Source organism: Pimephales promelas, chromosome 23 (assembly GCF_988280905.1).
Source record: "Pimephales promelas chromosome 23, fPimPro1.hap1.1, whole genome shotgun sequence".
Lineage (NCBI taxonomy): Eukaryota > Metazoa > Chordata > Actinopteri > Cypriniformes > Leuciscidae > Pimephales > Pimephales promelas.
Genome location: NC_142791.1, coordinates 2,975,125 through 2,989,850, shown reverse-complemented (window position 1 = coordinate 2,989,850; position 14,726 = coordinate 2,975,125). Strand labels below are relative to the sequence as shown.

At 39.2% G+C, this 14,726-nt stretch overlaps 1 protein-coding gene across 1 annotated transcript; it reads right to left on the bottom strand.

Moving 5' to 3' along the window:
• Positions 1–2,291: 2,291 nt before the first annotated feature.
• Positions 2,292–11,010, bottom strand: LOC120482589 (hormonally up-regulated neu tumor-associated kinase homolog A). Its single transcript, XM_039677071.2, has 8 exons — positions 10,008–11,010; positions 7,342–7,634; positions 7,100–7,155; positions 5,901–6,036; positions 5,685–5,812; positions 5,105–5,231; positions 4,742–5,022; positions 2,292–3,683 (listed from the first exon to the last, which is right to left on the bottom strand). Exons 1-8 carry the CDS (start codon positions 10,242–10,244, stop codon positions 3,409–3,411), a joined length of 1,533 nt encoding a protein of 510 aa, XP_039533005.2. The 5' UTR covers positions 10,245–11,010; the 3' UTR covers positions 2,292–3,408.
• Between the last annotated feature and the right edge of the window lie 3,716 nt (positions 11,011–14,726).

The window sequence follows — 14,726 nt, the reverse complement described above, 5'->3', positions numbered from 1 at the left end:
TTTGCAATAATTATAATTTTTACAAAAATGGTCAAAAGATAAAACAAAAATTTTAATCAAAGTCAGTGCGTAATTTTAAATTACAATAAAGGGGAAAAATAATTAAAATGACTAAATACAGAAAGTGTGACGCATTCAGATTTAGATGTTGTTGAGCTGTCATATTGTTTGAGTTGTTCTCTTGCTGATCTGAAGTGGGTTACTGTGATGTTGAATTTTAGTTTTATGGCCTATAATTTTGATGTTTTAATTTGGTTTGGGATTTTCATTTCAGAGTTAATAATGCTAAACAAACCAAAAGCTCCAATTTAAATGATTGAACTACAAGGTAAAAGAATGAAATATCTACAAACTATAAACTACAATTAGAATATAAATAGGTATAGATGATTTAAATAACATCAGAGTTAAATGTCACTTCAATATAAAAGAAACAAATCATTATTTATTTAATTATTAATTTATTTCATTGTTGTAATTTTATTTAATCTGTATTCTGTCAATCATAACAATAAAAAAAGCATAGTAAAAATGTATATTGTGTGAATCTGAAACTTTAAAGTCACAGGAAACCAAAATAAACTTAAAAACTGAAGTGGTGAAAATAGTGTCAACAAATTTGAAATAGATGTTTATTGGCTGTAGTTCTAATAAACTCATTGTGGTTTAACGTCAGGAATTTGGAAAATGGTCACAGCTCATTTCTTTATAACTTGCAAGGAATGTTGTGGCGTGCAAACAAATGAAAGATGGCAGTTCCACTGAACCTGTGCATGCAATTTGCATATTAGCAAGAATGAACTGGCAAATCCTGTTTTGAGCTACACTATGATTAGAGGTTTTGTCTCTGTAGTTCTTCAGTGGAAAACAGTGGGTCATATCATGAGTTCAATGGATCAATATGCTAAATCTAAATACATTTTCATGACCACTACAAGATTTTGTGATTTGTGCTTTTGACACACCTTAATGCACGTTTGGATGGTATATGGTTACAAGAGGTAAAAATGATATAAATACTGTTCGTTTTCTCACACAAACCACTCGTTTCGTGTCTTAGGCCATCAATGTGTACATTTACGAGTCATTAAATCATGTTTAATTTGGACTTCTCTGTGCATGCTCTTTGAGGTGGTGACCATTGACCTCCATTATATGACTGACAGACAAGAACGGTTTGACCTAAAAATATCAAAATTGAAACTACTGCAGAAACAAAGTCACCTACATCTTGGATGCCCTTGAGGTAAGCTAAAACATACCAAAAATTAATTTCAAAGTCAACTATCCCTTTAACTCATCATTAGTTCATAGTAAAGTAATTATTAATAATAATTAATTATTATAAGGTATTGATAATAATTCATGTACTATTATTGTAAAGTGTTACCGAATTGGCATACAATGGTTAGTCTACTTACGAGACACTACTACTTAAGAGACAAAGACAAACCCTCCAATAGTGTAGCTCAAAATGGGATTAGCCAGTCCATTCTTGCGTATGCTAACTGCATGTATGGTTCTATGAAACAGCCGCCTTTGCGTTCGTTTGCACGCCCCAATTCCTTGCAGTTATGATGAAAAGAACTGGCATTTTTGAGTTTATCAGAAAGACAAGTTCTTAGGCCAAATGTTAGAACAGGTAGTTCAGTTTAATTACAGTTATTGTGTTGTCATCTTGCTTTTATGACATTGCATTTGAGTTATATTGCAAAGGGAAAAGACGACAGCTTGAGCAAACTCGATTGACCATCCTGGTCTTGAGCCTGTTTGTTTAAATGTGTATTCTCTTCAGAAACCATGTACCATTTATTGAGCCGATTATTGGCACAAACTAATGACTTTAGCTATTTTCTTCAGGAAATGTCCTTCAAAAATGAAATTTAACCATGTCCACAGTGACTTAGATGGCAGGTGCTTTGGTAGACATTTTCTGTTACCCGGGAGTGACATGCTGCCAAGATGGCGATGGCCGGCTCAGCCCACTTTAGGCTTGACGATAACTCCACATCAGCTACATAAATGTAAAATAGTCACCCTCAAAAAGGAACTATTTTAACATGCTATAAAAATGATCTGTGGGGTATTTTGAGCTAAAACTTCACATAAACACTCAGTTTCTCATGGGAAAAGCGTACAGAGTTACACCAGGTTACCTGTTTCTCTGTAAATGACTGTTAAATTTTAGTTTCTGTGACAAACTCTTAATTACCATCAAAAATTATAGGTTTATTTAGAGCCATTTTATGTATTTATGAACAAAAAAATACAACTGAAATTTAGGTATCGTGCATTTATTGGTGTCAAAAAAGTAATACATACTGCATTAAAAGAGAAAATTCAGCACACAAATAATGATCTTTAAATATATTCAAAATCTTTTTTTGCAACATTAAAATATCCTTTAACTTGGAAAATCAATACAAAACTTACAAAATACCTTCAAAGTTATCTTCACCATAAGACGTGGCACCCAAAAACTGACATCACTTTGGGGGGAAAATGCCCGGTGTGTATGGCGAAAGTGCAGTTGAGATCAGAAAAAAAGTTGTTCACAGCTCATAAGTTTTATTTGCACATAAATGTTTTGTTTTGTGTTTGTTTATTTATTAAATTTGCTGAAACCGGTGAACGTTTAACATAAAAACTGATTTCAAAAATAAACTAACGCAAAACAAAAGTAAAGCGGCAGCCCTTTACTTTCAAAATGCAAGATATTTAAGGCTATTATTCAAAATGCCCTACAGGAGAAAAACGAGAAATGTTGGCTTCCACTAAAATATTGACGTTTCACTGCATGTTTAAAAGTAAGGCTATTGAAAATGTGAAGCATTGACTTGACTTGACAGTTTAAATAAAGTAAGAGCTTAAAAATCACTAATACTGTTTTCTCAAATAAGTTCACTATCAGAAGTCTTTGTTGTATTACTCTACATCAACATATATTAGCACACACTTTATTGTGGGCAGTGACAGCTTTGTTTCACAGAAGAATTGTGCATTAAAGGTTGCTACATGGCACTTAGACTAGAAGCCTGTTGAACGTGCTGCTGCATGTGAACTTGGCTTTCAGTGTCTACCGTCCTGAGGCTTTGTTACCTCAAGATCTATTTGTGTTATATATGTTCTCTGCAAGCTGTGTATGACACGCCTTCCCGACAAACTCCCCGCGGGGTTTGCAGTGTATTTTGCGTGTTACTGCAAGCAATGTTGATGAGAGAATATGGTATGGAATACATGTGATTTTATGTAATCGAAAAGTTCTCATCCTCAGCACAGGGTTTTGAGAGCCCCTGAGGCGCAGAGCAGAGTTTGCATATGGTATTGAGTTGGAGACTCCACTTCCACGTAACCGCAGGCTCTGGCTTGAAGGGGGGCAGCTGGAAGCTGAAGGGCGGCAGGTATAGTTCAAATCTGCCCGATACCCATGGAAGGGAACTTGCCGCGGTGCTGAGGGCTGTCGGGTTCTTCGCTGCTGGGAGGGCTACCGCTTGAATCTGAGGAGCTAGACCAGTCTGAAGTGGGAGGCTGTTTCTTGAGCTGAGGTTTGACGATGATGGGATTGTGAAGAGATGTACGGGGACAGGGGGTGGACCTCCAGCATTTCATAGAGGAGGACCTGATGCAACCACCACGTCCTGAGTACACATCTTTAAAACCTCCAGTCACAGCTTTTAGATGACCTGAAATTGATAGGAGAAAGTTTGATTTAGAGCAGATCCAACTCATGTCTTTATTTATATCCGTGTCATGCAGAAAGTCTCGTGGCCTAGAGAACGTATTTTGGAATTTACATTTTAAACCGCTTTAAGGAAAGACGTTGTTTAATGTTTCAACTGTTTTTGTTCATACAATGAAAGTCAGGCAAAACAGCCATGGACCCAATTGATTTTCATTAAATGACAGACTTTTTTTTCTTTTTTTTTTGTTCCACAGATATAAGTCAGTCAATCAGGTTTGGACTGACATGGGGGATAGTACACTTTCAGTTTGGGGAAAACAATTTCAGAAATATTAACCAATCACATTTCCACTTAGTCACCATCCACTGCACTTCATTTCCCAGCATCCCCACCTGCACGTCATCTCCAATCACACACACCTGCACGTACGTAAGAGTACAATTTTCCACGCGTTATACTGAGTTTGTGGAGTTTAAGTATAGCCTCAAAGATTGTGGGAAACAGGTTTTCTAATGAAGTCATCTTTAATCTTCAACTTCGATGTGATAACCTGAACAGCTCTGAAGGGTTTTCATTTTTCTCTGTTGGATTTACTGTCGATTATGTTTCCTATTGACTATTTATGTCATTCATTTGGTTAATCGATTGATCTAATGATTATTTATTTCCCCGGTTAATCTTTTGTTTATTTTCTGAATAGCAGATTTACCAATAAATAATAACCAATAATTTAGCATAAAATTACTGTAGCTATTCTATGTATTAACTTTTACCTAATGAGATTATTTATGGCAAAAGATGATGCAGCGTAGGCATAATTAGGAAAGGTGTTTATTATAGACCTTTTCAGTGGTATCCGCTGTATAAAGCTCCTAGATCACTTATAATTTATAAGTGATTTTTGTCTGCTGAAATTTCTCCGAAAGATATTTTTCATTGTTGTGTCAAGACTTGTTCTCTTCTGACCCTAGCAACGCCCCTGTGCCAGATCACGTCTTAACCACATGGTTGGTTCATACATGTATATGTTTAACACTGTATATAGTCTAGGCATTTACCAGTTCTTTGTTCTTTTTCCTTGGTGGGGCCTTTGCTCACAGGGGGATAGACGGGTACCAGCTTGGGTACAGCTGAAGGATAATCGTGTAGATGTTGGCTCCTCAAAACTACCCTGTACTCTTTTGAGAGTCTCTTCATTTTGTTGTTGAGGAGGAAGTAGACAGCCAGCGTGTGGCAAGCTTTGTTAGTGAGCACCGCACTCAGAACCTCACTGTGTTTGTAGCCCATTTTCTCAGTCATGTGGAGCAGAACCGTATGGTTGATCTCCTCAATGTGGATTCTGAGAGTTAAAACAAGGACATAATATGTCATAAAAGGTGAAATAAAAGCCATTTGTCTTTAAAGCATATTAGATCACTGACCCATTTAAGTAAGGAACTCTCATGTGAGGGTTGGCCAACCGCAGCCACGAGTCGGTCATCACTTGGTGGATGTTGGGTCTCTTGTCGGGGTCAGGCTCTAACAGTCTCTTCAGCAGATTGACCGCAGCTGTGAACACAGACAGGAAGCATTGAGGACTTTGTGGCATGTTACTTTAAGTAGACAAAAAAATAAGCACGTCCTTGTCAGCGGACAGAAGGAGAAGATACAAGTAGCTCAAATTACAACGCTTTATGATCCTTGGTCAGTCTCTAGGTTTAAATGATTTATTAGGACAAATAAATCATTATTTATTGGGTCAAACATATCATACTGTGGCCATTATGAATCTCCTACATCTTGCATTAGTCAAGGAATGACCGCACAGCCTTGCGGTCCACAATTCTGCTTGCATATATATTCATTCAGTGTAATACAATGGTAACGGTATTTAATGCGAAGTAATTGGTGGGAGTACACAGGCTAATTTTCAGCATGTAACAGTTGCTTGTTCCTGTTTGGATGTGATCTTTGTGGTCATAAATATCTTTTTACAATTCTCAGATGGATGTCTGTCAATACCTGAGGAGATAGATGGAGGTAGAGGGTTCATATCTTTGTCCACCATCCTCTGATGCAGAGCTTTCAGGCTGAATGGCTCCACGGTGAATGGTAGGGTACCAGTCAGCATGGTGTACATGTTCACCCCTCTACAAATAAACACATATATAGTCAAATCCAGAAAAATATTACTCAATGTGAACTTGGAACATGGTGCTTCAAATTTAGCAAACTCACATTGACCAGACATCCACTTTGTGCCCATATTTCTTCCTTGAGAGAATCTCTGGTGCGGCGTATGCTGGGCTGCCACACTGTGTGCTGAAGGGATCAGAGTATCCCAGAATTCCTGCACAGTTACTGAGGCCAAAATCTGTATGGGGAAACAGAGAGATGGTTGTTAATGTGTACGGGCTCATAGAGGGATTGACTTTAAATACCTTCCCAATAGGAGGGATGCAAAAGTGTATATGGCTTCCCGACAACACTAACCCTGTCTGTCACACACAACTGCTAAATAAAGGCAATGTGTTTGCCAACAGCTTAACAGAGAGGTGAGAGGTTGTTCGGTTTTAATGAGATTCTGATTACTCAGTCTTCACCGCCACATGCTAAAGATTTAATTCTTTTTATTTACATACATGTCACATCACTTAAGGTCAGAGTTCAGAAATCTTTTTTGACCAAAGAAATGCCATTTTGCCTTGAAACTTGAAATATGTTATGTTAAACTTTTCATTACTTTTGTACCCTTGATTTGTAATTGGCTGCTTTTTATGCAGAAAGCTGATAAGGGGGGTCAAATTTTTTAACGTTCATTTTTTGGTAAAGAGTGAGAGCCCTGATTTTTGAGAGACCTGGCAACATGATTTTTGATCTGGCCATAGATTCCCGGCCGCTGCTTAAGGACTTAGAACTATAAAATTCGACTGCTTTACAGCAAACATCACTTCCCTCACCCCTCTGTGGCCATTGTAGACATCCCAAGTCTCTCTGAAGTTCTGGGAGTCTCCCGCATATTGATAGTGTCTCCCTGATGCCCACAAATTTGTTCAAATCTCCTGTAATCTAGAGCGTGCATGCGAGACAAAATATACTGCGCAGCAGAGAGGGAGAGAACGAGTGACCTTGCGAGTGTGCCTCACAAAAGCTAGTCAACCAGCCACCCCGTCAACAATCCAGTCACCAAGATATACCTCCCTGAAACGACTTCTTGCAGTTCGGGATGTCTGACATTGTTGATTCCAAAGCCGCTGCAGAAAAAAACAGCGAGCGTGCGCGTTCGAAAGTAGGTTGCGGTAGGCTAATTTATTTATTTACGACTGCGCTAATGGACAATTCCGCTTCCAACCTGTAGGGTGACCGCAGAGGAAAAGTCCTTTGGTGTTGCTTTAAGCAGCAAACCTTGCATAATGTCAATTTCTGACAATGCTTACCGATCAGTTTTATGTTGTCCTGTTCATCAAGTAAGAGGTTTTCAATCTTCAGGTCTCTGTTGAAATAAAAAAAAAACATTGAAACAGCTTTCATTTATAAAATCGACCAATAATAAACTATACCACAATAGTTCTTAAAAAGATTTGACGGCTCATTGTGCTCTAATAAAGACTTGTAATATTCTATATACAATTATATACATTTTCGATGACCTCACACCCTGTGACGTTTTGTTTCTCACCTGTGAACAACTCCTGCCCTGTGCAGATGCTCCACCGCCATGACTAGCTGGCGTACGTATTTCTGGGCTTCTCTTTCATCCAGCCTTTTCTTCTCATAAATGTGGTTCATGAGGTTTCCACCAGGGCAGAGCTCCATGACGAGGTAGTAGCTGTTCTCCGTCTCCAGGATGTCCAGCAGTTGGGTGATGTGTGGGTGTCGGATCATCTGCTGAATCTGTCCTTCACGCCGCAAGTTCTTTGTGACGTACGAATCCTTTTTGGCCTTTCTCTTGTCAATCACTTTCACCGCCACCTGTGAAGATAAATAAAAAGGAGATTTTGTCAGGATAGAAAACATAACAGGATTGTTTATTGATCATCTTACGTATGGAATTATCCTAACAGCCCTGAACAGGTGAGGTGAGCCAGACTAAGTCAGATGGGACTCTTATTTCACATTTGTCGGTCTCCTCACGTCTCCAGGGTTGAATGTTTGGCACAAGTTTCTGATGCTCCTTGATTTAAGCGCTGCTTTTGATACAGTTTGCCATGAAATATTGATCTCTAGGCTTTCTAATATTGGCATCACTGGCTCTGCTCTTTCCTGGCTCATTTCATACATCAGTGACAGAAAGTATTATATCACAAGGGTTTAGATCTACCATTGCCTCACTTACACAGGGTGTTCCTCAAGGTTCGGTTCTTGGCCCACTATTGTTTATCAGTTACATCTATCCACTCAGGGACATCAGGCATTGGATGTCTCTGAATTTCCACAAATTAAACGACAAGAAAACTGAGATATTAGTGATTGCATCTATTGCCTCAGTCAAAAGGATGGAGCAGTCCTTTGAAATTGATGGAATTTATATTAAGCCTTCACCACCGATTCGTAACCTTGGGGTCTTATTCGATCAAACTCTATCATTTGGCTCTCATATTTCTTCTCTTGTTAAAAACTCCTTTTTCCATCTTCGCAATATTGCTCGTTTACAATCTTTTATCACTTTGGCTGATGCTGAAACCTTAATTCATGCATTAGTCACATCACTCCTATTAGGCGTGATACGTAATACGTAATTACGTTCAAAAGGTCACGGTCGACGTAGCCAGAAGTACAGAGTCAGTGTTTACAAGTTGAACGCATAGGTTGAACGTGCAAACTAACTCAAACGCCGTTTACAAAAAAAGGAATTAAAAGGTAAAACAACGATGTCGGACGATTTTGATTCTGTACTTCCGGCTACGTCGCCCGTGACCTTTTGAACGTAATTACGTTCAAAAACGTAATTACGTTACGGACGTTACAAACGCGCCTCACAGAATAGAGCAAGGCTAGCATTTATCCTTAGAAAAGTTACATTTTTGGAATAAGTTTTGAAATAACCGATCGTTTCGCATGATAAGACCCTTATTCATCGTCTGGTGTCGTTTAAAGACATTTGAAGCTGCATCTGAAACTGTTATTAACTGTCTTTTGGACCTTGGACCGTCTGGTTCCCATGTAAGTCCATTATATGGAGAAAAATCCTGGAATGTTTTTATCAAAAACCTTAATTTCTTTTCGACTGAGAAAAGAAAGACATGGACATCTTGGATGACATGGGGGTGAGTAAATTATCAGCAAAAGTTTTTTCAAAAGTGAACTAATCCTTTAATTTCAGGCCCTGCACCTGGTGACATAATGTGTTTTGCGGTAATGCGTGTTGCAGTGGCGTCATCATATCTGACTAAAATAACATGACATATAGCCTCGCTCTCACACCTTTATTTTTTTTAAGCATTTTTTTTTTTTTTTGGGAGAAGTAAAATTTACATGTAGTTTCAACAACCAGGCAGATGCATTTACACATGTCCAGTTTCGTCCGCAATGCGGCCCAGACCACCTGGTTTTGAGCGATCGGATTCAAATCCGTCTCGAATGCGTTTCGGGGGGCATTTACACTTGGTCTTTTCACAATCGGATATCTATCCGATCACAGAAATGCATGAAGTGGCCAAGTGTAAACGGCCCCTCTTCTATATTCTTCCCCAAGGATCCAACACAAACTGATTTTAATAAGAATAGGTATCTTCCCTTAATCCAACGGTACTGCGACTCGTGTCTGCTGTGTCAATGTGTAGTATAATTTTTATAAATTGGTATCAATTTTTAACAATGTCTATTATAGCGAACGTGTACACTGTATTTATTGAGATTGAAGAATTATATCTGTTTTACGGCTTTTTATATTTGTATTGTTCATTGTAATCTTTTATTGTTGTTCATTTTAGGTAGACAATTTTAAGATCTGTCCAGGGACAACAGATGAAAAATAGCCTTTTGGCTAATTTTGGTGCATTTACAGTAATGTCAATTAATGTACACTGTCCCTGTCAAATAAATAAATAAATTTATAGGCAACTTTTGAAATAAAATGTAGCTTTAAACTTTAATTAACATCGACGGAAAGCATTTGTATTTAGAATAAATCTCTAAATAACAAAATAGAGAATTCAACACTTAGATCATAGACCGACACTGAGGGGGGTTTGACCAAAAGAAATAAGACAAGATTTAATTTTTCTTTTTAACTTTTTCACATTTTCACATTCAGACAAAATGATAAACTAGGCTATGTGGTGAATAACAAATTACTAAAATTAAACTATTACTAGCCATTTTCACAGTGTTCACAAATCTCACCTTCACGCCGGTGGTCGCATGAAGCCCCTCTCGCACTTTGGCGAACGAGCCCTCTCCCAGCTTCCTCCCGACCAGATAATTCCCAACTCTTTTCGTGTGGTAAAAGTTTCGGAGGATGTCAGCTGGAGGACCGTTGCTTAGAGACGAAGGGTGGATGTTTTTTGTGGCTACCGGAGCCTTAGCTTTCATCCCGAAAACCCTCCTGTCCGTACCCATGTCTGTTCCAGCATCGAGCATCCCTGCGCCTGTTGTGTCCTCTGAATCAACTGCTACTGCTTACCAAGAGCTCAATGGGAATGAGACATCATGTTGAATGAATCCCTGTCCCTAATACTTACCTGACACACGCGCCACCCAGGGGCGGATCTAGAAAATTATTCATAGGTTGACACCAAAGCAAGTGCAAATGCGTCGTTTTTTAGATGGAACGACATACACAATTGTGTGTTCACAAATAGGCCTACAAAGTAGTCTTATCGTCTTTACTGATGATTAGTTATTGTTTTGTATTGAATATACTGTTATTGTTAAATAACAAAATTGCATTTTCCATCATGGCACCATATTAGGCTACTCGAAGAAAAAAAACAGATTCGAAATGTTTCTGAGCTTGTATCTCTAAAGACAAGCGTTTTTATTAATATTACACTGTTTTGGTGGTAAATCACATAGTGAAAGTTAAAGAGCAACAAAAACTTTTGAATTTCAAACGTTATTGCTTACCTATAAAACAGTAAGGCTAAAATATTCATACTAAAAGCCACACTTATATTACACTTATTCGATCTAGCATTCAATCCCACTACTGGAACTGTGTTCAAGAAATAGGCTACATTTTATATTGATATTGAGGGTAGGTAGACACATAGATTCAGAGGCATATAGCCTACTGTAGCCTATTACCAGCCCGTTCTCATCCCAAGGCGTCATACACTGACGCTTTTGACATTTCGTCTACATCAAACCCACATGTAGCCTGGTAATACCAGACTCTGCTACTTCACTTTGCTTCACTACAGGAGCGAAATGAAATTAGCGGAAGTAGGAAGTCTGACGTAGTCAGGCGTCAATTTGAGACGCAGCTATAGATGGGACAGAAGGCGCCTCCTAGTGGTCTTACCCTAACCCCACCCCAGAAGAACTAAACCTACCATAACCGAACAAAGCTCTGTGCATGTACTTTGTCCACCTCTGCTGAAATGATACAACTCACTCCATAGTCCGGCTTTGTTGTAACATGGGGTGAGATGTAACATTATGGCCTGGTTTCACTTACAGGACTTAGATTAACCCAGGATTAGGCCAGTAAAGCAACTTTTTTAAATGTGCCTTTAAAGACTATTAGTGTGCATTGGGGTGGTGATGGCCCAGTGGATGAGACACATGCCTTTGGTGTGAGAGACCCGGGTTCGACTCCACTGTGAGACACCAATGTGTCCCTGAGCAAGAAACTTAACCCCTAGTTGCTCCAGAGGCGTGCGACCTCTGACATAAATAGCAATTGTAAGTTGCTTAGAATAAAAGTGTCAGCTAAATAAATAAAATGTAAATGTAAAAGCATCAGAAAAACAATGGCATGGATATATTTTAATATATGCCAGTGCAAGTTGCCTTCAGTTAAACAGCTCAAACAGACATTCGAGTCTGGGACTATGAAATAAGGATTATGACAAAAAAAATGAATTTAGCAAAATTTTTATTCAACACAGACTTTTTAACATAATTGGTGTGTGCAACAAAATTGAATAATATCAGCAAATGTGCATCCGCTTCAACAATAAAACGTATGTGTCGCATTCATAATAAAACTGATGAATGTGTGTGTGAGAGAGAGAGAGAGAGAGAGAGAGAGAGAGAGAGAGAAAGAGAGATGTTGTTACTGAAATTAAATGTAATTGGCCATAATAAAATACTATACAATTTTGCCACAGCTATCCAACTTTCCCGGCTCTTATACATCATCTGATGATGAGAGACAGCCCTCAGTTTATTTTTCTCTTCCAAAACATAGGCATACTGAAATATTTACCTGGGGTAGGTTGTAACATGCTTCATTACTGTTAAAACTTACCCACAGTCTTCAGCCTAGCTCACTTTACAGCTAAGAGACAAAACATTTGCATGTAAATTATCTACCCTATTGCTTTTTCTCTTTATATTGAATAAATGCAGGAATTGGTATTTGTGACACAGAGAAACTTGTCTCATACCCACAGGGCTGATCAAAGAACAACAGAACTTCTCCATCAGACCCTAAACCAGGTAGTTTAAAGGAAGACTATATGCACAAATAAATGTGTGTGTGTCCTGATGCTGAATTACACCCACATGGTGGCACTGTTGTGTTAGGAAAAGTCCGGTTGTACGGGTTAGAGCACCACGCGCGCGCTGCAACTGTTGTAAACACATGTATGCAAATAGAAAAAACACCAGCAAATAAATCGGTTTGACTACACGTGGTGCAAATGCTCACAATGCAACCGAATTCAGAAACGCAAATGCTCACAACGCATCGACTCGGTTTTACCACACCACTAGCGGCCCCAGCCAGGTTCATATATTGTTGTAGTCTCCTTGAAACATTTCCGTGCATTTCCGAGTTTCTGTATGGTTGTTGTAAGTATTTGCAGCACATATTGTCAAACTGATGAATATGTGTTCTTAATGCTGGTGTTTTTTCTATTTGCATTTGTTTTCTCCAGACGAGCCCATCTCGGCCACCGTAAAAAGATGAACGCAACTTTGGGCCAATCCCAATTCTACCCCTTACCCCTTCACTTTCCCCTTCCCCTCCGTTTTGCGCGTCCACGTGAAGGGGTAGGGCTGTCCCAATGGGCTATATGCACGCATAAGTTCCGCATTTGACGTAAGGATGCTCGTCCATTTCCGGTTGTGTAGATTAAAGCGGAGGAAAACCGGAGAAAACGGGATTATGGCAGAGTCTTCAATATTTACTGTCCTCCCGTCTTTGAAACGAAACGTACATACGTTTAGATGTAATTTTATATATAGTTATGTTTATTTAATATAATTTTTAAAAGAAGCATAAACACAACGAGGGGTGTCTGTTTTATCTGTTTTTGTGACTAACGTTTCATTAGTATAACCATGGAGTATAAAATTCAATATAACTCTCGGTATTGCATTGGACTCTATGATCGGCGGAAGTTATCGAGCATCCTTAATCCTTCACCGGAAATAACGCCGTGCATAGAGCCCATTCTCTTTTGGTTGGAGGGGGAGGGCTAGGGTGAAGGGCCAGATAGCCCTTCAAACGAAGATTTTTCGGGAGCACACTTCAAATGAAGGGGTATGAGAAGTGTCACTGCTAACCCAGGCTGGCTGCCCAAGCGACAAAGGAGACCCATAAATTTAAGTATTTGTGGCTTTAATAAGTATTATAACGACAAATAAGGATTTGCTTTATGTTACATTCAATATTGTGTTCATATTTACGGTCAGTTTCTTCACAGAAACGTTTGTAAAAAAATCGCTAAAATTACTGTAGTTTGCTAACGACAGTCCCGCAACATATTTTCGTCGTCTCCGTTGTCTCCTGCGAACTTCACAAGATGCAAGAAAATAGCTGTAACCCACGCGACTGAGATAACTGCAGCTGTCGACGGCATCTTGGAAGTTGTGATAAACATCGGCGCATATCCTGTGACGTAAGCGCTAGCGACGACTTATAATGACGTTTAACGGAGGCGTAGTGGTGTCCCATTTCTTAGGGGAATATTTTCACCCCTACGCATTGCCACTCTGTTTCAAGGGTCAAGGGGAAGGCGAAGGGGTAGGGCTAGGGGAAAGGGAAGGGGTAAGGGGTAGAATTGGGATTGGCCCTTTGTGTGCCTACACCCAAAATCTTGGTACGGTTTAAGTTGAAATTTGCTTTGAAAATGATTATTATTACCCTTTTTATTTACTCTCTAGAGTAAAAACAACAACAAAACACCAGTTACACTAGCCTAGACTAGTTCTCTCAGGGCTGCATATTGTTTTTTTTAAAAAAAATATGGTACAACTAACTTCTCTAAAGAGAATTCTGACCTATTTAAAAATGCAGCTTAGTTTCACGATCCATTTATGGTCTTTAGAAAATAATATAATTCGATGCAAATTCCCTACTGAGGTGGAAAAATAGTAGCCTACACAGTAGTCTTGGAAATTAGAGTCTATAAAAGTAAAGTAGCCATATCACCTTGTATCCCAAGACTGGTTGCCCACTGAAGCAGGGCTGAGCCTGGTTAGTATCTGGATGGGAGACCTCCTGGGAAAGCCAGGTTGCTGCTGGAAGAGGTGTTAGTGAGGCCAGCAGGGGGTGCTCATTCTGTGGTCTGTTTGGGTCCTAACGCCCCACTATAGTGATGGGGACACTATACTGTTAAAAAGCACCATCCTTCGGATGAGATATTAAACCGAGGTCCTGACTCTCTGAGATCATAATGTAACCCCGTCATCTCGGCCAAATTTGCCCATTGGCCTCTGTCCATCATGGCCTCCCAATCATCCCCATGCATACTGATTGGCTTCATTACTCTGTCTCCTCTCCACCTGTAAGCTTGTGTGTGGTGGACATTCTGTCGCAATACGGCTGCCGTCATATCATCCAGGTGGATGCTGCACATTGATGGTGGTTGAGTTGATTCCCCCTTCTATGTAACGCAATTCATGAGTGCAGAAAAAAGCACAATATAAATGTAATGAATTATTATTAAA